The sequence below is a fragment of the Elephantulus edwardii genome, unplaced genomic scaffold (genome assembly GCF_000299155.1).
Source record: "Elephantulus edwardii isolate Elephantulus edwardi_28Jun2011 unplaced genomic scaffold, EleEdw1.0 scaffold00110, whole genome shotgun sequence".
Taxonomy (NCBI): Eukaryota; Metazoa; Chordata; class Mammalia; order Macroscelidea; family Macroscelididae; genus Elephantulus; species Elephantulus edwardii.
The window spans coordinates 772205-795912 of record NW_006399860.1 but is presented as its reverse complement, the minus strand read 5'-3'; the positions used below and the strand labels follow the sequence as shown (position 1 = coordinate 795912).

General features: G+C 52.8%; 1 protein-coding gene across 2 annotated transcripts in view; it reads right to left on the bottom strand.

The window, feature by feature from the left end:
• Positions 1-1715: 1715 nt before the first annotated feature.
• KIF21B (kinesin family member 21B) overlaps positions 1716-23708 on the bottom strand; it is a 70369-nt gene continuing 48376 nt past the window's right edge. Inside the window, exons 16-35 of one of the 2 annotated variants that reach the window (XM_006892089.1) lie at positions 19796-19903; positions 19195-19263; positions 18470-18702; positions 18126-18273; positions 17784-17978; positions 17587-17688; positions 16669-16834; positions 16436-16487; positions 16202-16259; positions 14976-15181; positions 14821-14895; positions 13235-13348; positions 11434-11472; positions 9739-9875; positions 8792-8972; positions 5475-5639; positions 5095-5212; positions 3109-3279; positions 2457-2656; positions 1716-1991 (exon numbers count right to left, since the gene is read on the bottom strand). In XM_006892089.1, coding sequence (XP_006892151.1) covers positions 1892-1991; positions 2457-2656; positions 3109-3279; positions 5095-5212; positions 5475-5639; positions 8792-8972; positions 9739-9875; positions 11434-11472; positions 13235-13348; positions 14821-14895; positions 14976-15181; positions 16202-16259; positions 16436-16487; positions 16669-16834; positions 17587-17688; positions 17784-17978; positions 18126-18273; positions 18470-18702; positions 19195-19263; positions 19796-19903 — 2637 coding nt within the window. In that variant the 3' untranslated portion in view covers positions 1716-1891. The remainder of the gene's footprint in view (positions 1992-2456; positions 2657-3108; positions 3280-5094; positions 5213-5474; positions 5640-8791; positions 8973-9738; positions 9876-11433; positions 11473-13234; positions 13349-14820; positions 14896-14975; positions 15182-16201; positions 16260-16435; positions 16488-16668; positions 16835-17586; positions 17689-17783; positions 17979-18125; positions 18274-18469; positions 18703-19194; positions 19264-19795; positions 19904-23708) is intronic. The other variant, XM_006892090.1, reaches the window with a different exon arrangement.

Below are 23708 nucleotides of genomic sequence, written 5' to 3'. Positions count from 1 at the left end.
GGCATTTTGGAAATTCACCGTTCCTCCAACAGGGGGCGTTCAATCCTGATTGAACAACAATTCTTGCCTGTCAGTCCACAGCTTCAGGGGGAAGAGACTTGAGTTCTCCCCAGTTCTCTCATCTCCTAACAGAGAGAGAGCCCCCTTGTCCCAGGCCAGTTTTAAGGCTTGAAAATGTGTCTCCTGAATAACCAGAGAGAAAGCAGCTGGTGGGCTGGACGACTGTGCTAACATCTGGTTAAAGCTCCCCGGACCTGTTGGGGGCGAGCTGGGAAGAAGGGCCTGGGAAGTGGGGTGCAAGAAGCCACGCCAAGCCTTTCCCTATAGACACAGTCTAGCAAGCTGCTTCTACTTGATACTGGGGATGCCCTGGGCTGAGGGTGGGGACCCCGAGAGTGAGAAGACACATGTGGGCATGGCTGGTGTAAGGCTGCCCAGCGTGGTGCCAGGCCCCAGGATGGACGGAGGAAGGCACTAAACGTCAGGCGGGCCAGGGGCCAGGGGTGCCCTAGGGGGTCCTGGGGCTGATGTCACAGACAGGCCAAAGCTGCTAAGAGTCAGAGGGGGTGCTTCCCTCCTCTACAGAGCAAATCAAAGAGGAGCTATGAGAGGTTCTTGGGGCTTCCAAGCCCCTAGAGTTGAGGGAAAGAACATGGGAAAGAAATTTCAAGTCCATTTCCAGGAGGCAACAGCAAAATAAAATAAAAAAAATAAATTAAATAACTGACCTATTTCTGACTTTCTCCCCCAAAGGAATCTTTCTAGCAGCTCTACCTTGGCCCCATCAGAAAACCGGGACCCCAAGAAAGTGGGTGTTGGTGGCCTGAGGAATGAGGGACAGCTGCCTGCACCTGTTTCTCTGGTTACCTGAGGACTGCCCGGGCCTAGAGGTGTTAGGGGAAGGCCAGCTCAATGCAGGGCGCCGTGAGGGACGGGGCTACTTCACCTCCCCGCCCAATGCCAGTCCGACCTTCCCCTCAGAGCAGAGCCAAAGGCTTGGATGTTGGGACAGGGCCAGCTCAACCAGAGAAAATGGGGCCAATCAGTGAGGGAGGCAGAGGGCCTGCTGGGAGAGAAAGAGAGGGGGAAAATGCCCTTTGGCTTCACAGCTTAATTTCTCTCCCAACCTCTCTCTCCCTAAGAAGCTCCCCACTGGGCCAGGGAGGGTCTAAGGAGCAGCATCCTGTGGGAAGGGTCAGGGAGGAGGAGGGAGAAGAGGAGGAGGAAGAGGAGAGAGGCCATGCTCATGGCCCATGCCCTCTGTCCCCAGGACACCCGTCCTGGTCTGGCCCAGGCCACGGCTTTCCTTCTGTGTTGTCCATGCTGCCAGAGGCCCAGGGTCTGGGGGCAACCCTTGGACCTCACTCCTAGGGCAGGCCGCTGGGTAAGCGCCGTGCACTCCAGAACTTCACCGTCAGGTCGCTGGGGTGGAGGACAGAGAGGGCTGGTCAGCTCCGGAGGCAGGCCCAGCGGGATGCCCCTGAAGAACAGGCCTGATACCCCAACTCCCCACCTGTAGCTGGGGCAGGAGCAAGAGCAAGCACTTCTGAGGGAGGGCAGGGCAGGGGGGCAGAGAGCAGAGGGTGAGGGCTTGGAGCCTCTACGCCCGAGAGGACGGCGCTGGGCCTTCTCTTTGCTGTTGCTTTGGTTTGTGGGCACATGAGTGCTTCCCCTCTGCTTGTCCTCCCTGCTGCCCTCTCCCGGGTCTGCCCCGCCAGGAGGGCAGGTAAAGGGGGCAGTCTCTGGGCCAGGCACGATGCAAAGGAGAGCAGAAAGGAGTAAAATAATCTCATACCGTTAAGAAGCAGCTCAGACCGAAGTGGAGAGAGAGAGGGGGAAACGGAAAGAAGGGAAGAGCGAGAAAGGAGAGGGGTGGGGGGTGGGGGGGGTGTCAGGGCAGGGTGGTGGCGCGGCCCTTTATGGCCAGGACTCGGCGTGGAAGGCAGGGGGTGAGTCCAGGGACGTAATTCCACAACTTGACCCGGCAGTCGCTGTGGTGGGAGAGAGGGGGGAGGCAGAGAGGAGAGATGGGAGGAGTGGGGGAGAGAAGGGAGGAGTGGGGGAGAGAAGGGACATGGTCTGAACAAGAAGGAATAAGAAGAGACCCGTCTGAGGCGAGGTGCACCCCTGGGAGAATGGGCCTGGGTGTCCCTGGCAAGAGGCCAGAGCTGGGGCTGCCCTGGGGCTGAGAGGCACCTGGACAGGGGTCAAGACAGTGAGGTGGGAACGCAGGTGTGCAGGGCGGGCATGGCCTGGTCTGGGGCCCAGCAGCTCTCTGTTCCCCTGCCTAGCCTGGTGCCGGCACAGGTGAGCACTCAGGGATGCTGGCCAGTGGCTGGGGACAGAAAGAAGGGTCCTGGGGGATCTGTTCTGTGAACCCAGAGCCTCCCAGCCTCCCCGGCCCATCCCAGGGGGAGGGGTTGGCAGCAAGGGTGGGCCTCTCGCCCAGCACCCACCTGGAGGCCGTGAAGATGTGTTTGCTGTTGGTGCAGATGGCGTTGATGGGGCTGTCGTGGCCCTTGATCTCTCCGATGGGCGTGAAGTTGTCCACGTTCCAGACCTTGATGACGCCCGCTCGACAGGCACTGAGCAGCATGGGGCGGCCAGGGACGAAGGCCAGGGCACACACCCAGTCCTTGTGTGCGTTTGGGATTTGCTATGGGAGGATCAGGGCCAGTGATGAGGTGGGAGGATTGAGATGTGGCAGGAAGGGTCGCCCTGGGTCCCCTCCTTCCTCAGAGGCCCTGTGCAGGCAGCTCCCCAAGTCTGGGATCACAGGATCTCAGAGATGAGGCTTCCTCTCTGCCTCAAGGTCCTAGAGACGGGGAGCCCTGCAGCCTTCAGAGGGTCAGACTGAAATGCAAATTGCTCCCCTGAGATGAGGCGCTGTGACTTAGCCCCACATTCAGACCCAGGTGAGCAGAATGTGGGATCGAGGGTAGAGTCAGAGAGGCTGCAGGTAAGATGGGGGAGGAGGCTGGAGAGCAGACGGGAACACCTGTCCTGTGCTGCAGGGACCAAGACTCAGAGTTCTTTCTGCCCGGGTGGGGTTTGGGGAGCAGAATGGAAAGAATCTACTCCCCCATGTCTTCTCACTCCCTGGCCCACCTGGATGAGCTCCTGCTGCTCCAGGTCCCACTTCTTGACGCCATTGTCTCGGGAGCCACTGAACAGGATGTCTCCCTGGATGGCAAGACACTCGATTCCGTCGTAGTGTGGGGGCTCGAAGTTGTGGGTGGGGCTCACAGTGCCCGTCACACACTCCCCAAGCTCGAACATCTGTGGGGAGGAGATGCATGTAGGGCAGGCCCACAGGGAGCAGGGAGAGCCAGGGTCAGAAAGTCTACTGGGAATATCTTGTGTTTGAGAGTGGCAGGCAGGCCCAGAGCTGGAGCCTCCCCAGGAGCGGAGGGCTGTCCGGACAACTTCTTTGTTGTTGTTGCTGTGTGTGTCGTAAAGTTGCTTCCAACTCTGACCATATACTGCTAGTCAAACTGCTCCCCAGGGTTTTCTAGGCTGTAATCTTTATGCTAGATAATCAACAAGTCTTTTTATCCTATTGGTAGGTTGGAACCTCTGACCTTCTGGTTAGCAGTCAAGCTCTTAACCTCTGAGCTGCCAGGGACTTGCTGCTCCCTAGGGACTAGGTTGGGCTCTTAACCTTTCTCCCGCAGACTGGGGCTGCGGAGAGGTGGGGAGATGGATTCACTCCAGTGTAAGCAGTGGGTCAGCGGACGACTGGGAGACCCCACAGAAAGACACAAAGCAGATCTGGAGAAAGAGGGAGGGCTTTGGGTATAATCTAGTCTTTTAAATTCTTAATATATTTCGTCAAGAACCCTGGTGGCATGTTGTGGAAAGATCAGTAGTTCTGATCCACCAGGTGCTTAGAGAAAGATGGTCAATTTCTTCTCATACATTTATGACCTTAGAAACCCAAAGGAGGGTCGCTATGAGTGGAAACTGACTGGACAGAAGTGAGTTAATAATTAAATATTATTTGTACTTCAACTAAAAAGAAAACATTTCTCTATAATCAAATCATCCCAGAGTTCCCCCTTTTTTTGGTGCTCTTTTCTAGTTGCTGGAGTCCCTGGGTAGTGCAAATGGTTATCATGTTCAGGGCCAACAAAAAGCTGAGGGCTTCGAGTCTGCCTAGAGGCACCTTGAAATGAAAGGCTGGCCACCTACTTTTGAACATTCAGCCATTGAAAATCTCAGACACCCACCAAACAGACTCCACAGCAGCTGGCCTGGTTTCCAGCTTCTGAGTCTCTTCACTCATCTCTCCATCTCTCAAGGGCAAAGACAGCACCATTTCCCCACTTTGTGCTTGGCTTTCATAGTTACTATTTTAACACAGGCAGTATCAGACTATGAATGAATCTGTTTCTATGCCTGTCTTTAAATCAAATATGTTTGTAGCTGTAACAGTTAGGTACAGTTTATACCTAACATCAGTTGAATCAAATGTTTTAGTTTATGGAATGTAGTCTATCTTTCTAAAAAGATTCAAGAAACACTTCCAGATACACTAAAACATCTTTAACATAATGCAGAAATAATAACTAATATGAATAGTGCATTTATGAAAATAAGCCACTGTAACCCAAACCATTGGGTTTTCACCACTGCTGTCAGATCAGTTCTGGGCTTTGGAGGCTGTAAATCACAAGGAGGGGAAATTGCTCCTTTTTCCCTCAGACTCACTGGTGGATTTGAACCACCCACCTATCATTTAGCAACCCAAAACAATATGCACTACACCACCAGAGCTCCTTACAGATCATTGTATGTAGCTTGGATTTTCAACATGACAGACTTTACAGAGTTGGTTCTGAACCATGGATGTTTGTCCATATGACTCTTATTCTAGCCATAGATGTTTAGGTTGTCAACATTTTCTTCATTTACAAAGTAATGCTGCAATCCAGAACTTTCTGTACACACTTTCTAACTTCTTTGGAATAAATTCCCACAAGTCTCTCATCCATCGTCATGAGCATTCTCCAGGGCAACAGAAAGCAAGGATGGTGAGAGTGAGGAGAAAATACAGAATAGTCCCAACTCCAGCCGGGAGTTAAGGTCAGGTACCTTAACATAGTGGTCTTTGGAGCCTGTCACCACGAGGTCATGGAGGCTGGATGTCTGGCTGACCGTGAGGCACATCACAGGGCCGATGTGGCCAGTAAGCTTGCCGATGGGCTGGAACCTGCAGAACAAAGAGGCCCAGCCAGGGGCCTGTGGGTCAGAGGGAATCCTAGGTCTGAGTGGAGAGTTCTCCTCACCTCCCCGAACAAATACCCACGATGAGGAATTTAGACATGAACTTCCTGTTATCACAGAGGCCTCGGAGGCAGGGGCACACACCCAGCAGCATGGAGGGAAGGAGGGAAGAGTAGCTGATGTCTTCCCCACCTCTGTGCTCATTCCAAGGTGAGACCTAAGCACTTGTCCGGAGGCCTCTCACTCACCTGCTGAGCTCCCAGATGCGGACAGCGTTGCCCGAGGCGGCGTACAGCATGGTGCCCGAGGGGCTGAGGGCGATCTGGTTGATCTGGTGCTCCCCCTGAGCACTGGTGATGGCACGGGTGGACGTGGCTGCACAGGCGTCACCGGAGATCACCTGGCCTGAGGACCTGCCCGGGAGGAAGTGAGGGAATGCCAGAGATTAGGACCATCGTCCATCTAAATGGGCCAACTCAGTCACGGAGCTGGAACCAACCCACAGCAGACACTCCAGTGGGTTTTCCGAGGTTGTAAATCACGCTGGAGGAGACGGCCCATCTTTCTCCCAAGGCGCAGGTAGGAGATCCTCACTACCTGCCTTTGAGATGGCAGCACAGCTTCTTACCCACTAGGACACCATTGTTGTTGTTGTTGTTGTGTACCACAGAGTCAGAACCAACCCATAGCTGACCCTCCAGCGGGTTTTCAGAGCAAGTTCACCTTAACTTCCCAAGAAACCCTTACTCAGTTTTGGTCAGTCGGTTGTCAAATGCCAAATCTATGAAATGAGAACCATCTTTTCAACAAATGGTTCTGGTACAACTGGCTTGCCACATAAAAGAATGAGGCTGGGCTCAAATTTCACACCATATGTAAAAACTAACTTAAAATGGAACAATGACCTCATTGTAAGAACTAACGCCATAAAACTTAGAGCACAACAGTGAGAAGGCTTTATATCCTAGTTTTGAACAATGAATTTTTTGACAGGACACCAAATGTACAAGGAACAAAGACAAAACAGATTTGGAGCTCATTAAAAGGAAAGATTAATGTACGTTAATGGACATTATCAAGAAAGTGAAAGATAACCTACAGAATGGGAGAAATTATTTGGGAATCACATAACTATCTGATGAGAGTTTAGTGATCAGAATACATAAAGAACTCCTACATCTTATTAACAAAAAGAAAAATTACTCAATTAAAAAAAATAAATGGAAAAGGACTTGAAAAGATGTTCCACCAAAGAAGATCTGCAAATTGCTAAAAATCACTTGAAAATATGTTTTAGAGTCACTATTATGGATTGATTGTGTCACAGCCAGAATACATGTATAAGGTGGAAGCTATGTAATCAATCCATGAGAGGAGACTGCCCATCTGAGAGCTGGAAAATGCGTAGAAATGAGAGAAGAAGAACTGATGTCTTTGAGCTGTGGTATTGGAGAAGAGCACTGAACAGCCCATAGATGGGCAAAAGAACAAATAAACATGTCTTGGAGAGGGTGTAGCCTGAGTGCTAGCTGATGGTTTAGAACCGAATACCTCTGCATTGGCAGCACAATTCCTTACCATTAAGCTACCAGAGCTACCTATGTAATCTCCCATGCTCTGAAAATCAAATAGCTGTAAAAGGGTTAAGGTTAAACTGCAGCACCCCTCAATCCCACCACAGTCCTGATCTGTGAGTTTGGGGAGTTGATCAATGATGTGACTCACCATACCTTTTATCTCACAAAAGGGATAAAAGGTACTTTCTGAGTTATCACCAGGAAAGAATCCCCAGGAGCAATGTATCCTTTTAGAGCCAGACTGCTGTGTTAGGAAGCTCCTTGAATACACAAGAAGGCCTAGATACAAAAACATCTAAAAGGAATGCTGGGCTTACAAATGTTAAGGGCATTCCTCTAGAACCAACAGTCAGAGGGGCCTTCCCTTAGACGTGCCACCTTGAATTTGGACTTCCAGTCTCCTGAACTGGAAGAAAATAAATGTCTGTTAAAACTATTCACTTGTGATATCTGTGTTATAACACAGCACTATATCAAAGCCACAATGCAGTGTCACTTCACCTCATTAGGATGGCTACAATGAAGAAATGGATAATAACAGGTGTGGAGATACTGGAACCCTCATGCATTGCCAAAGTGAATGTAAAATGGTACAGCTACTGTGGAAAAGAGTCTGGTAGTTCCTCAAAAACTTAAACTTATGATGCAAAAATTTGATGCTTAGTTACATACCCAAAAGACTTAAAGACAGGAACTCAAGCGTCAATATTCACTGCAGTGTAATTCATGATAGCCAATCAACGGAAACAACTCAAAGGCCCATCAGCAGATGAACGAGTAAACAAAATGTGGCATATATCCACAGTGAGATATTTACTACTCATTCAAAACAAGAAATTAATTTCTGATATGTGTTACAACACGGATGGCCCTTGAAAACATTATGCTGAATGAAATAAGTCAGAGACACAGAGACAAATATGACCTTATTTATATGAAATGCCTAGAACAGGTTAAATGTATAGAAACTGAAATGTATTGGAGGCTACCAGGAGTTAAAGGCAATCAGGGATGCCTTTTACTTACCAGAGAGTCATGAAATTATTTGAAACAAATGGTGGTGATAATATAATCTAAATGTAATTAATGCCACCAAATTGTATACATAAAAATGGTTGAATTGGTAGATTTGATATTTCACTTTATCACAACTAAAAAAAAAAATAATCACTCAGGCCAGCCCTCATAGTCCACTTCTTCGAGGACGTTTCTCTGACTGATGGGATCCACAGCTTCTTATCCAACAAAGATGGGAGCAATGGGAGTGAACCACTACCTCCAGCAAAAGACAAGTCTCTACCCCTGTCCCTGCCCTGTCAGTCAGCCTAGAGCACTAGGGTAGAAAGGACGTAAGACTAAGGATGGGTTTAAACCTAGAACTTGTGGAAGTCACACCTGGCCTTGGTTCCCTCATCTGTCCAAAGAGGTGATAATACCCACTCTGGCATTATCTACTTCTTTGCTGGTCAAATGAGTAAGTGATTGATGGCTTAAAATGTAAATGTTAGGACTACCATGACTTTTGCTGAGGCATGTTTTCATTTTGCAGGGCAGGCACCCTCACCTAGGTTCTGTTTCCTGCGTCTGCCTTAGCCCATCTGGTTCTAGGCACCAGGACCAGAGCAGCTCATTTATGTGGACAATTTAGGTGTCCACTGCTGTGGAGGCCAAAGCCTTGCTATTCTTATCCTGTTCACTAAGCTTCTCCCATAGATGCAAAAGGCAAAAAGCAAGATGCAAAAACCAAGCACAGCTCAGAGAGGAGGAATGGGAAGCTAGGATAAACGTGGCGACCAGGAGGCCAATGGAACAGGGTCAGACACGGTCCCCAGTCCAAAGGGATCTCATTTGGCCCTTTAGAGTGCAGTCAAATGCCAGGGCTTGTGTGTCTGGGCTGTACCTAGTGTGTCCCTGGGACTTGAAGAAAGCCTTTGCACACACCCAGCCAACTCTGGCTGCCACTCTCTGCCGAGAGGTGGTTTACTTACGTGAGGGTGCGGATGCACTTGGCTGAGTCCCGGATGTCCCACACCTTGATGTAGGAGGTGGACACGGAGAACACCAGCCCCGAGTGGCTGCAGTACTTGATGGACACCACGTTGTTGGGATGACCCTTGAGGGCCACGATCTCCTGTCCTGTCACCAAGTTCCACATCTTGCAGCTGCGGTCTGCAAGACACAGGGAGGGAGGTCAAGGGAAGAGGGTCCCATCAGTTACTAGGAGGCCACGTCACGCATGCTCCTTCCTGTGGGGACTGTCAGGGTTGGGGGAGGGAGGAGCTTCTGGCCTGAGGGAGAAGTGTGACCACACATGCTTACTTATGGGTATATGCAAATGGAGGACCAGATTTTTCAATCAAACTTTCTACAAACACTGACCAGTGTCCCAAGGTGTCCTGTGCTAAAATCAAATCTCTATGCCTCTGATGTCTGCAGCCAGGCACACCAGGACTGACAAGCACATTTCTGCCTCCTGTGCAGGGACGCACTTTTGTTTCTATCTGTGTGCCAACTACAGAAGTATTCTTGCTTCTGAAAGCTTGTCTGGCTGGGTTATTTCAATTGGGTAGACTTGCTGTTACTGTTGTATCTCAGCCATTCCTTTGATGTTGTGGAGTCTTGTTTCCAAGCTTACAGATGCAGGTGCTGGGTGTATGTATGCTGAAGGATGTGGTGGAGTTTGGGTGGTCAAGGAGCAACTAAGCTGATTTGATTCCTTGATACAGTTTGGATGTGAGTGCTGGATACAGCACCCAGAGTCAGTTAGGAAGGAAGACTCGGTCAAGAGGCAAGAGACACAAGTGAGCCGAGAAAGTAGGCCTCACATTTTCCACCCAGGGAACCCTGTGTCCTCATTGTCTTTAAAATGCCCTTCTGTGTTGTGCAAAGACACCTTCTGGGGGACTGTAACCTTCCACGTTTGTGCTCTTCTCACCTTTGGAGCCTGTGAAAAGCAGCTCATCAGTGGCATCCAGGCAGAGGATGGGCTTGGTGTGGCCCTCAGCAACAGAGACGCACTGCAGCGGGGCTGTCCGTGCACCCTTCACCCCTCCAACGGGCGTGATGATGCCCCTTCCCGGGAAAGAGGAGAGAGAGTGTGCCCGTCAGCCAGGGAGACCACTGCAGGCTGAGCAAGGCCTCCAGGTGAGGGGGACAGGGCGAGTGGGACCTGGACACTAAGGAGACTTCAGCCAAATGCCACTAGCATTTGAGAGCCTGCCACAGACGGCATAGGGCAAGAGGGTCTGCCTGGACTGCAGCCTGCCATGGCCAGACCAAAAGCTTCCAGGATGCCAAGCCCTGTGCTGGACACAGCATGTCCCTGACCATGGGGAGTTCTTATGTGAGGCCTGCTGGACCCAGAGCTGCTGGTCAGACTGGGCACTAGAATTGGCTCCCATCTAGCTGGGTCCTCCAGGCAGCTTCAGGTAGAGACAGGAAAAGCAGGCTGCCACCCCTGGGGACCCCACTCCAGCCAGGTGCTGCCTGTGGGGTTGGGACCCCTGAACAGAGAGACTCATATACCTACTCCTCTGTCCATGGGCACCTGCATGTCAGCAATGGGCAGGCCTATAACCATTATTTAACAAGAGGGACCCAAGCACGGCTTTGGATTAAGGATGTTTGGGGTCTCTCTAGGATGGGGCTACAGTCATATCTTCTCCCCTCAAGCTCAAGGGAGAACCTGGATAAAGTCTGCTTCTCTGCTGGGGCCTTTCGGGATGAGGCCCTGATTGGATTATGAGCAGGATGAAAAGCATGTTGCAGGCCTTGTTCAAAGAAAGGATTGAAAAAAAAAAAAGAAAGAAAGAAAGGATTGCTTCTGACATTGATGCTGTGGCTGAAGGAGTGTTGAGAAGATCAGCTCTGGCTTACAGGGTTACATGCAGCCCCAAGGGTTCAGCTAGGTCCCCCATGAGACAGCATAAAGGTGGTGGTCAGACACGCCAGCAGCCAGCTAGGTGTTGGATACACTACAGACTATGGGTCCTTGTTCCAACATTGGCTAGTTCCAGCCCTGTATCTGGGAAGAGGCCTAAGACTGCCATGGACAGTATACGGGAAGGCATCTGTGCTGGTCGTGCTGCAAGCTGGTGTGTGGGGCGCAGAGAGATGCCTGCACACCTGCGTGCTAACAGATGCCAACTGGGAGCACTCATGTCTGGGCGCTCCCCTTAGTGGTACTACTGGAGCATGGCACAAGGATCCTGAGCACTGCCACAGAAGCCCCTCGGATGAACAGCAACCCAGAGGTTCATGACAGACCCCAGCCCTTTGTCCAGGTCTCTTCTCCCTCAGCACGGCTCAGTTCAGCCCACCCCTGCTTCCCATATTGCACCCCTCCCAATCCAAATGACCAGGGAGGTGAGAACAGGGCCTGCGTCAAGCAACTGCACATCCCTCTCCAAGCCCCCCAGCTCCAGCCGGACCTGGCAGTGAGAGGCCATGCGGCGACCCTGAGAAAGAGGAACCAGGGGCAGGAACAGGTCTCAGGAGAGCGGAGGAGAGGGCAAGGGCAGCATGCTGAGGAGACGGTGTGCAGGCGAGGGGAGGGAGTGTGGCGAGAGGCCGAAGATCGATACGAGAGTGAGAGGTGGGGGACCAAACACGAGAGACATTCTGTGTGTACCTCAGGACCTCCGACAAAGAGGAGTCGCTGTCATCAGACCTGGGAAGGGCAGAAAATTAGCTGGATTAGGGGGAGGGAGGAACACACACACAGGGACGGCAGAGGCGGCAGCAGCATCGAAGGTCAGAGGACAAGGTTATTGTCTTCAAGGGCAGCGAGTGAGGTGGAGGAACAGGGCGCTAAGGAGAGCAGGAAGGAGGTGGGGACAGGCTGGCCTGGGAGCTGGGAGACTCCTCCTGGAGAGGGCCACTAGGGGGCGTCCCTCAGCTAACAGGATAGAAGTGAGGAGGGGGCCGTGGGAAACAGGGGCACGCAAGCCCCAGGTTCTGGGGAGACAGTTCCTGGGCAGTTTGCTGGTTCCAAGCTCTCTGGCTGTCTCATTGCATAAGCCAGGCTCTTGCCCCAAGCCTGCAAGGCTCAGATCTGCCTGAGGCCCAATGAAGCCATGCCTGCACCTGCCTCCCGCTGGAGCTGGCTTTGTCCAACGGGTGTCCTTATGTTTGCCAGGCAGCTCCTGCAACTGCCTAGAAGCTGGCTCTGCACCAGGCACAGGCTGCATGACCTGGGCTGCTGGACAGGCCCGAGGCCCTCACGTTCCATCGCATGGCACGTGCAGTGCAGTATCTTTGCAAGACTATCAAAGTCCTACCCAGTCCTTCTGCAAAGCAACCTCATAATGGCAAATGCAGGACACCCTGAGTGGAGGTGGGCTGAACCTGGTTCCATCCTGCCATGGGCTTCAGAGCTGAAGCAGGTTTGGGAGGAAGAGAGATTGCTCTGCTAAGCTCTGACCGCCTCCCAGCTCAGCATTCACTGAGCATTACTGTGATCCAGACAGAAATTTTCTCATGAGGAAGGAAAAGGGGTTGATGTCAGGCACCAATTGTAGACAGGAGAGGCAATTTCCAGCCTGAGGTTCCCCTGAAGGACACAGCAGCACCACCCCACGGGCAGAAAAGCTTTTAGGAAGTCTTCTTGGGCTCTCCCAAGAAAGGCATCACTCAATGCAGAGGTCCCCATGAGGCCAGGGAACACTCATTCATTTGGGGAACATCAAAAGGGCGTCATGAGAGGTAGACTCCCCCACTTTCCCACTGCAGAAAAACAATGCTGGCAGAGCTGGAAGTCCAGGTTCTGGCCCAAATGTGTCACTTTCTGAGGAAAAGTCCTTGGGCACCTCACTGCCTTGTTATGGCCTCATCTCAGGAGCAAAACAAAGAAAGTGCTCATTCTTCATGGCTGATTCTATCATTCTGGCTGAATGTAGGGACTGCTGTTGAGAGAAGCTGGACTGTGTGTAATTGTAGTTTTGTGACATGAGCCACAAACAGCTGTTCTACCTGCCAGGTGACAGCAGTCTTGCACTCTCTCTGCTGGGACCATTCACAAAAGCCCTGTTAGGTCTGTCTGAAGCACTGGTGGTGGGGAGGAGGCAGGATGAGCTAAAGGAAGCGGCTTCAGAAACCCCAATGACTCAGCGGAGGGACAATCCTAGGAGAGGTCCTTCTGTGAGGAATCTGCAAAGCCATCAACTCCCATCTGCCCTGTCCCTAAACCCTGACTCCCTTCTTGTCCTCTCCTGGGGTCCCAGCATGCACAGGGGTGAGGGACAGGATGGAAGAGACTACAGTTCATACAGAAAAGGCCAGGCAAGGGGTGTCAGGCTTCAATGCGCAGAAGGGCCCGAACACCATGGCTGCTATCTATCTGTCTGCCCACCCCGCCTCCAGGAAGGACCAGACCACAGGCTGTCTGCCCACGTCCTCACCCTCCCCCACTCGCCTCAAGCCCTGTCTCTTACTTGTCCAGCGCCGATCCCTGGCTCTGATTACTGGTGAGACGAGAGAAGACGTTGCGGTCATTGCGGGGCCTAGTGGGAGGGGACGAGGGGGGCGTGAATCCCACATCTGTGGACCTGGGGAGTCGGGACAGAGGGCAGCATCTGTTAGTGACTACATCCCTGTCCACAGGCCCACACTGGGGCTGTGCTTCTAGCACTAGCCTCCATCTCAGCTGTAAGGCCCCTTGGGGCAGGGCCTGCTGGGCAACAATCCTGGAATCCACTGTCCTCAAGGGGTCTCCTGGACTGTGTCTGGAAGTAGACCGTGCACCACATATGGGTGCTGTGACCCGGGCCACCAAACAGTCCAAGGCCTTGATGTTCCACCGGCCTGGGAAGACCGTCTACTGAAGTGCACAGACGTTGATCCTGATTTCTCTAAGGCCTTGATGCACTGTACCTCTTCTGGTTCCCCAAGATTCCCCTGTTTTGTAAAGTCATCATGAAGCTCAGCTTAAAGCCTCCCTTCTGTGCGAAGTACCAGGTTGTTTGCTGCTGTCAACTGGCTCTGGCTCACTCCAGCCTTTTAACAGTGAACCACTGCTGACGCTGGGATGTTTGAGTTCACTGTTGTGGCCACTGTGTGTTTTGTGGCCTTCCAACCAAGGGAACTCATCTCTCCTCACTAAAGCAGACAAGATTCTGTTGTGATTTCACTGGCTACTCTGTGGAAGAAGACGGACAGGACTTCCTAGTCTGCCTTCATTTGGAAGTTCTGGTGAAACCTGTCCACCACCCACAGTGACCCTGCTGGTACTTGATAGACCAGTGGTCCAGCTTCTAGCCTCAGAGCAACATGTTAGCTGCCAGAGTATGACAAGTGACAGATGGATGAGTCCAGCCCCAAACCCTCAGCTTACAAGTTAAGTACATTCTCTTAGTCCATGGCTGTTCCTGCATCACTTCCCCACAAAAATCACGCAAGCTTCAGCAACAAAGAGGGTTGGGATCCCAAGCAAGTGTCATCACTCCTTGTATCTTCCTTTGAGGTAGATAACAAGAGACCACCCTGAGCTCCTGCATCCCCACTGTTTACTGTGTGACGTGGAAAAGGCCACCAAATTGCTTTGGAAATTAAGTGCATGGACTACATGACCCAACACACAACTCAAGACGTTCAGAAGCACCGTGGCGCCCGCTCTCATGCTAGCCAGCATGGGAATGTCCCCACCACTCTTCATTGATTTCTGTTTTCTCTTTGGACTTCTTCCCTCCTCTCACTTGAAATGACCATAAAAAGAGCCAATCTTTCCATGACCTATAGTTCTGAGACAGGGCGGGAACGCATCAGGTCACAACAAAACCACCTACATTGAGCACAACCGTGGTCAGCACATTGCAGTTCCAGGTGCCTTATAGGAGTTATGTTTCCTAAGCCCATTCCAGACAATGCAGGAGAGGGAACACCGGGGAGATGCTGAATGACTTGGGCGACCTGGTTAAGTGCACAGGATGACACGACGATTGACAGGGCAGGGCATCCCAGCAGATCTACTCAAGGACTCATATATCAGAGACCTTGGCACTGCTCCTGAACACCCTCTCACCGAATGGGCTGTCCTCGGTCATAGGACTTCCTTCGGGTCAGAGGGGACGTCTCCATGCCACGAGACTGCCGGGGGCTGGAAGAGAAGGGTCTAGTGAGGTCCACATAAAACTCTCCACCCACCCAGACCCCAAGTCCCTGGCTCCCTCTGCTTACAAGGTGTTGCCTCTGGTGGGCAGGCTGATGGTGCGGGAGACCTTGTCCCGGTAATAGGGGTCTCGGATGGAGAAGCCCACTGCGTCTTCTTTTATCTCAACCAAGGAGGCCAGGGACTTGGTGATGTTCTTGGTGGAGATGTCCAGTGGGGGACCCAGGCACTCGGCCGAAACAGCCTTCATTTGGGCAGACAGCTTGGGTTCGCCCTGAGAAAGGAAGGGCTGGGCTGGGCCAGTTTTGCCAAAGAGGGTAGCCCCCAGAGAAGATGCCAAGGAGAAATGAGAGAAATGATGCCACCTTGGCCCAAGGTAGACATCACAGGCAAACATCACATAGAGATCGTCTCTGGTGCCTCCCAGCTAAAACCTCCAGATTTTCCAGAAGAATCAGTGCAACTATATTGATCCACTACCCTTCCACTCAACACAACTCGCTGACTTTGAGTCAGAGCTGACTCATAGCTGATCCTTCTCTGGTTTCCAAGGTCATCAGTCATATGGCGAAATCGTCCATCTTTGTCCGCCGGAGCTGCTGGTGGATTAGAACCACCAGAGAGGTGTAGCCTTATGGTCAGCAACTCCCTACAGACTGAGCCACCGGAGCTCGTGTCTTCATCCGTGCAAACACAGAATGGCCAGACTCACCTCTCTTCTGGTCATCAGTTCATCATTTTATCCAAAAGCTATGTTCCATCCCTAATGCCACATCTGTAGTTGTCAATTCTCTTCTTTAATAAATCGTTTTTGTTCAGTTTACTAATCAATCCCTCATTCAAATAAGCTTATTCTCATCTAACCAACTTTCTTTTTAATGGAATGTGTCATGAATTTGCGTCATCCTTATACAAAGGCCATGCTAATCTCTGCATCGTTCCTTTTTTTTTCAGTATATGTGCTGCTAAAACGAACACTCTAACCAGCTTTCTAAAGTTTAGTCTGTGACAAATCAGAGTCTTGAGTGAGGAAAGAGAATGTTTTGAACACAAAGCTTCTGCTACAGTGATATCATCAGATAGAGCGGAAACAGAGGTTGGTACCCCTTCTTCCATCTCCCATCTGCTTCAGGTAAGAGCTGTAATAGTTACACACATGGGGTGGGGGACTCCCCAGTTCCAGGCTAGACTGTTACTGCCTCCTCCTTCCAAGTGGGGACAGTACTGGGTCAGGGGCCACAATGAGGACCTGGCTCCATCCCCCGTTCATGCTCTCGTGGGGCCAATGGCTCACCTTGAACTTGAAGTCATCATGGCTGGTGGAGCCCTTCATGGTGAATGACTGGGAGAAGCTAAGAAAGAAGCAGGAGGAGTTCAGAATTATGACAACCTTTGCTCTGGTACCCTGGGACTTCGATTTGCAGGCTCCCAAATCCAGGTTGAGCTCCAGGACACCACGCAACCCCTCACCCCAGCTCCAGGTGCATACACAGTGAGCCAACGTCTTATTTCCCGCTTGGACCCTCACCTCCCCTCGGAGAATTCCGAGACTTCTTCATCTGTGCTTGCGTAGCCATTCTCTGTGGGAGAGGAGGAGGGTGAGAGGCAGGAGGGGGGAGGGGCCAGGGGGATGGCCAACCTTTTGCATCTCCTCCACTGGAACCAGGTAGGGAACATTCAGGGAGGTGAGGATCCTTGGAGTTGGAGCCCGGGAGCCCAGGAATGCTAGGGGCTTCAAGGAATGTGCCTACACTCCCGTACCCTGCTGCACGTTGTAGATGAGGGCTTGTAGCTCAGGGTGTGCCTCGGCCTTCTCACGCAGGGCATCCAGGAGCATGTGGTTCTGGGAGGCGCCCGTCATGTCTGTCTGCCTCAGCCGCCCCTCCAGCAATCGGATCTGGGCCTCCTTCTGTGCCACCTGCAGTCCCTGCGGGTAGGAAGCAAGGCCTGGGCTTAGCCTTCCCAGCCCGGGGCTGTGGACGCTCTCACACAAGGCACCTTGCGGGCCACCCCCCTCTAGCTTCCAGGCCCCTTGTATCTGTCACTGGCCTGAGATGCAGCCTCAGCCCCTCTAGCATCTTCCACTTACACAGCTTAGTGGAGGTCACTTGAGGACACATTCTCCTGAGACACAGCAGAGCAGAGCCTGCAGCTCTCAGGGGACAAGCAAGGAGTCATAGAGAGCCGTTTCCCCACCCCCTCTTTCCACAGTTACACTCTGTGTGTGTGTGTGTGTGTGTGTGTGTGTGTGTGTGTGTGTGTGACCTGCGTCATGACACACCAGTCCAGGAGGGAAAGTGGCAGCTCTCTCTATAGGGGGAGGGAGAGGCACCTGATGGTTCTAGTACAAGTCTTCCACTTCCAACAAACGCAAGCCCAGCCCTGCTGGAGATGCCCTGGGCCAGAGGCACAGCGTGACCCCTATTAGCCTCCTCTGTGTGCCAGGCACCGTGCCAAGCTCCTTGACCACATCATCTTGTTAAAGTCACGCAACACACTGCCAGCTAGGTATGGCATCATGCTAGCTTTGTGGGTGTGCTGAATCAGAGGCTGTGAGGCAAAGCAACTTGCCCTGGCCTGTAAGTGACGTGGGTCAAGACAGGCCAAGTCTGTGAGCATCACCACTAGGGTAAAGGGAAGAGTCTGTGCCCACAAAGTGGCCAGGCTGACCCACCACACCTTGTCAATAGACGCCTTGAGGAAGTTGTCCAGCAGGAGGCGGGCTTCGGCCAGCGAGCAGGAGCTGATGACCACCGACGTGTCCGTGGAGTCCAGCTCCTCCTAGGACCAGGAGGTACAGACCCTGTCACCCAGGGCTGCCCCTGCCTGCGTACCTCTCCCACACCCGGCTCACGCCAACCCCGTGCTGCAGGCACCTTGGTCTCCTCTAGCTGCACTATGGTGGCCTGACAGTCAGTGATGCTGTCGTTGATGTAGTCGATGTTGGCTGCCAGCACCTCAATCTCCTCGGCCAGCTCCTGCAGCCCCTTCTCCTCCTCCGGACTCTCAGCCTGCAGCCGCTCCCGCTTCCTCCGCAGCGCCTCCTGCAGGAGGAACAGCTCCTCCCTTTTCTGAGCCGGGGATGAAGGAGAGGCATCAGGGAGCCGTCGGAGCCGCCTGACCACAGCTCCCGCCCCATGTGCGTCCCTGCAGACAGTGTGAGGTGTGCGGAGACAGGGAGGTCAGAGCGGACAGCATGGTGGGGAGGCGGTGCCCACCTTGATGAGCCGCTCCATGTCGGCCTCCAGGTTGACGATGGTCATCCTCTGCATGACAATGTCGATGATCCGCCGCTCCAGGGACTGCCACTTGAGCCTCGCTGCCTTGCTGAAGCTCTGGCTGGCCCCCTTCTTCTGGAACTTCTTTCTGGGGAGGCAGAGACATAGAGGATTGGGCAGGACCAATACTCAGCTTCTGCAGCCCCCTGGTGTCCCCCTGCTCAGCGCTGACAGTCACAGGGACCCTCACAGGGCGTGAGCTTCTCTCTGCCTCACTGTGCCCACATCCCTACCCTCTAAGCTGACCCACACAAGCCACCGTCCCTACCCATCAGTCCCCTTACCTGGCAGGGCGCGTGCCGTTTACCGCAGGCGAGGGGTGGTCCCCCAGGAAGTGGTTGATCTTGCGGTTCCACTGGCGCACGATGCTGGAGACGGAGCGGGCCCCCGACTCAGCTTCAGACGATGTCGTGCTGGCCGACACCTCTGCCCCCGAGTCCAGCATGGGCGGCTTCAGTCCTGCCCGCCCTGCCACCCGCTCAGACATGGGTTTTGCCAGGCGCCTCAGTGCAGAAACCTGGGGGCCAAGAACAGAGGGAGCAGGTGAGACTGGGTCCAGCAGAGGTCCAGGCTGGGGACAGCAAGCAGAGCATACAGAGGCGGCTTTGTCCTGGCTTGGGCCCGCGGCTGCCAAAGAGGACTATGTGATGTGAAATGAACATGAAAGAGATTTCTGCTTTGTTTCTTCTTATTAACAGCTTAGGCCATTTGGGGAAGAAGCTTGTGGCCTCTCTGGCCTCTGATCTCTTTGTTGAGAAAGGTCCTCCCGAGCAGGCCTGAGATGGACTGTGTTTGTTGAGTGAGTGAAGGGAGGGCCAGGACCATGAACAGAGCTTGCAGACTGGTCCCCCGCTCCCTCCTGGCTCTGACTGGCTGGTTCCCCGCTCCCTCCTGGCTCTGACTGGCATGGACCCCCCTTTCCCTGACCAGAAGTGAGAGGCTTTGGAAGAGAGGATGGGAGCACAGCTGAGCTGCCCGCCCTGCATCCACGCCGCCATCACGAGCTCACCTCCTGGGTCTTCCTCCTTAAGACTATTTCCTGTTGCCGCTTCTGGGACTCCAGAGCCCGGATCTGAAACTGTGGGTAAGACAAGAGGGGTAGGATCCACGCAAAGTCCAGGAAAGCCCCTGCAGCTTTGTTGGTAAGGCAGCCTGTCCAACTCCGCAGGTGAGAGCCTGGGTGTCAGAGCCCTCCTCAAACAGCCGAAGCTCACTAGCAGGACCCAGAGTTTGGCTTCTTCCTTTCTCTACCGTCCCCAGAGGTCAATGTGCAGCTGCTGTCTTCTGCAAAGGCAGGCCTTCGGCCTCAGCTCCCCACCCATGAGCTAGGGACCGTGGTCAGAGGGCTCAGCCCCATGAGTTGACATTTCAGGCTGACATTTCTGACTCTGCCTTGCTGGTGGGCTAGTGCAAGCTTCTGCCTCTGTTCAGGGCTGCAGCCTGGGCAACGCAGAGACCGGGCCAGTAATGCTCAGGGGCCCTGCGCTTCTCGGCTAGGCTGTGCCAAGTGGGACCACTGCGACCTAAGACAGCAGGTGTGGGACCTGTGTGGCCAGGAGGGGTACACAGTGAGAGGACAGAGGGCTGGGGGCTCCCGGGGTCGCCCTCACCTCCTGCCGCCGCTGCTCCTTCTTGAGCTGAGCGATCTCCCTGTTCCTCTTGGTCTCCACCAGCCGTCGCCGCTGCTGTTCCTCACGCATCTGCTTCATCAGGGCCACCTGGGACGGCAGAGGGCAGTGAGGTGGGGGCTGGGCGCGGGGGGGGGGGCTACACCCTTCAGGAAATGGTCAGCTTGGAGAGGGTCCGACAGCGGTGGGAGCTGCCAGCTAGCACCTACTTGGAGCTTAGAGGACAAGTCAAGGTCTGTGCCCCCACACTCGACATGAATTGGTGGCTGCCCCACCACCTGAACCACCTGCTACGAGAGGTGGCCTTACGCCTAGCAATGCAGCCTTTCCCTACAAAGTCTAATTCTAGTCCCCACTGCCCCCAGTAGCACTGCCCCTGGTGGGCCTCATCAAGGTCCTTGGTCTCGGGTCTGGTCTTTCAAAGACAAGCCTGGGTTGCTGGAGACAAGTAACCTCACCAGGATGGGCCACCTGCCTCTCTCCCACTGACAGCCTGAGCTTTTTATAGAGCTGAGGTAAGGCAGAGCTGATTTTACAATCACGTGGCAAGAATCAAAGCCATCATCACAGGCTGAGAGCTTACTATGTGCCAGGCCGCCCTTGTGACACTGTGAGAATGGTATTATCATTCCTGCTTTCTAAGTGAGGAAATAAGCTCCAGAGAAAAATGCCTTCTCCAAAGTCACACACCTGAGATACTGGGTGGCTAGAATCTGAGCTCAAGCCATTTTGTCCCATAAAGCCAGCTCCTCCCACAGCCCGGGGAATTTCAGGGCAAGAGGGATAAGCAGAGAGAGCCCAGAAACCTGAAGACCTCTGGGTCTGGGGAAAAGCCAGAGGATGCCATGAGTGTGGGCAGAGATGACCTGACATGCTGGGGACACACACTCCTGGGGCCAGGCTGCATCACCAACCACAGGAAGTTCCACCCTTTCACCTCATTCCTCATCCCCACAGAATGAGAAGGTGGGAACTCAGGGCTTCAGACACCTTCCAAGTGGCAGGGCCATAAGAGTTATAAGGGATGACCTTTACTTTGCTCCGAGGACGTCAGGAAAGGTGATGGCACAAGACGGATACAGAAGGCCAGTTGGCGAGGTAGGCCTCTCCCTCTCTCAGAGGAAGAATTCCATTCACTGGAATACAGATTGACACCTGCTCTTGACTGAGAGGAGGGCTTACTATTGGGCCTTTGGGATCTGGGATGAATCTTCCCAAAAGGATGGTGACTACTGACTAAGTCAAAAAGCCTTGGTTGAAACTAGACTTGATCAATGCTAGGACAGCAGGCAAACAAACCAACAAAATGCAACTAATTCTACTGCCTTAAGTTAATTCATGGTGACCTTTCATTGAATTTCTGAGGCTGTAAATCTTAACACAGAGAGGCAGGTGGGCTTGAATGGCTAACCAAGTGTTGCTCCCAACACTGAACCTTCTATGCCACCAGGCTGAGGACACAGCGAGCTACTTGGAAAGGTTAGATGTCATATCTTCTGGAATCAGAGATTCCCTCTGTTCCTAACCCAACGCCCATTAGATCACGAGAGAGGTTCCTCCCTTGAGGTTGAACTCAGTGGAAGTCACACAGAGGTGAAGATTTCAGAATGTGTGAGTACATTCCAGGCGCATGACGATGTTGAAATGATCTAGAATCCATGAGACCAGCATTGCTCTGCAGAGCTGTGAAGGAAAAGGCACTGTCCCCCAACCCGAAAGTCCCTAGGGGCTACAGCGGTGGAAAGATTTGCAGCATGGGGCTCACAGCTAGAGGTGAATCTTGCTGCACCTCTGGATGGTGCAGGGATGTTCTTGTCTATCGCTAGCCCTGAGGTCACAAGTGCAGTCATAGGGCAAAGCTAGGCTCCTGGTAGAAGAAATCCATGCAGTCCTGAAGGTGATGCAGAGGCACACGCATAGATTTCCTGTCCTTTAAACACATCCTGGTGTTCTATCATCTCTCTAGGCACCAGAGTTACAATGCCACGAGGGTTCTCTTGGGGTTCTCTGCTGAAAAAATGTGGACACAGGTACTACCACACAGAACTGCTCCAGGATTGCCTGCAGGGACCACAAGCCCAGAGATGGGCTCAATGCTCACTTGAGGAATGAAGGACCACTGGTCCCTCCCTTCTGCACCACCAGGGGGCAGAAGAGTTTCAAGTCCATTGAACTTCTTGGCCATCCTCTGAATCAACACCACCCCACTGGATGGAGGCACTGAAGCAGAAGGAGAGGAAGGAGACGGCTCTTTGTTGCCAGCCTACACCAAGCTGATCTAATCACAGCAAGGCAGGGCATTTTGTCATCCCATCATGCTGATGGAGCCCCGAGACCTGTGAGGCAGGTCTAGGCTTGGGGTTAGAGCCTCCTAAAGTGATGCAGCTTCTACCTCCTCTGAGGACTTTCCTCGGTCATCATCAGTACAATGCCTCCTTTCTTTGCACAGCAGCAAAGTCAGTACTTCACTGATGTGCTAAGTCGGCACTGGGGTTCCTGACGTTCCTGGGATTCATGCCACTGTTCTTCCATCCCCATTTACTGGCAGGTTCCCCTTCAGGTGTCCATGAAGTCTCATCCACCACAACTTGCTGAATTGTCACGGGTGCTGGGCTATGCTAGGGTCCTGCCTGGCCATGGGCTGTGGAAAGCACGAGGGACTGAGGGGCAGGGCAGGGATGCAGGACCAGGGGGAAGACCAGGACTGGAGGGAGGATATGAAGTGTGAATGAGACTGTGGAGTCCCAGGCAGGAACTCCAACACTCCAAGAACCCAGGTCTCAGAGGGCAAAGGATTCTGAGCAGGAAGGTACAGCGTTACAAAGAACACATGGGCTTGGGAGACAAGAGAGCTGAGTCCAAACCCCAGCCCTGCCTTTCGACAGCCAGAATGAACTTCTCTGGGCTTCACTTTCGCATGCATAGCATGAGGACAGATGGAGCTGGGGAGGTGGGAGTCCAGAGGGAATTGCATTGTTAACCCAAAAGCTGTGCCTCTCTGGTTCGAATCCACCGAGGGAGAAGGGAGAGTGATGGGCAATCTTTTCCTGTGTCATTTACAGCCTCCCTGAAACCTGCTGGAGGGTCAGCTGTGAATTGGTTCTGAAGTTGACAGCAATGAGTTTGATTTGAAATTTTTGAGGGTCTGGTCATAGGGAGCTCTGGTGCTAAGAAGCTGTGCTGCAATCCCAAAGGCTTGCTGTTCGAGTCCAGCAGCTGCTCCATGGAAGATTTACTGCCTCTGAGAAACCTGCTGGAAGGTTGGCTATGGATCACTTCCGACTCCACGGCACACAACCACAACTGGTAACCTGGAAGCACTGTGCTTTACATGTTGGTCGCCTAACCATAAGGCAGGCTGTTTAAATCCACTAGTCACTGCACAGGAGGAAAACTGGAGCTAACTTGAAGCCCTGGGTTTGGAGCCTGGTCACAGTTCAAACAATGGTAATTAGTAGTAGCAGGCATAGACATTGTTGTACTTAATAGCTGTAGTAGTACTTTAAGCAAAATTAGAGGAACAATGGCTATTCAGTGGCAGAGTCCTTCTCTTCTATGAGGAGAGTTCAGGTTCAGTTCTCAACCTGTCTGTGGAGGTTAGTATGCTCTGTGCTGCTAAACAGGTTTCAGTGGTGTTTCCAGATCACAAAAGGAAGAAAAGTCTGGCAATCTACAGGGAAAACCAGCCAGTGAAAACTTTGCAGCTCACAATGGTCCCACTGTGCACAAGGTCTCTAACAGGCAAGGCTGCAGAGTGGAGGCAACTACGGTAGAACTTCCCCGCATATGGGCAGCGCTAAGCAGGGTCCCTATGGAGCCAGAGCTGCCTGGCCTGTGCCCTGCTATGCACCCTGTCACCCTGCACACTGGCCCAGATACTGAAAGGTGGCATCAT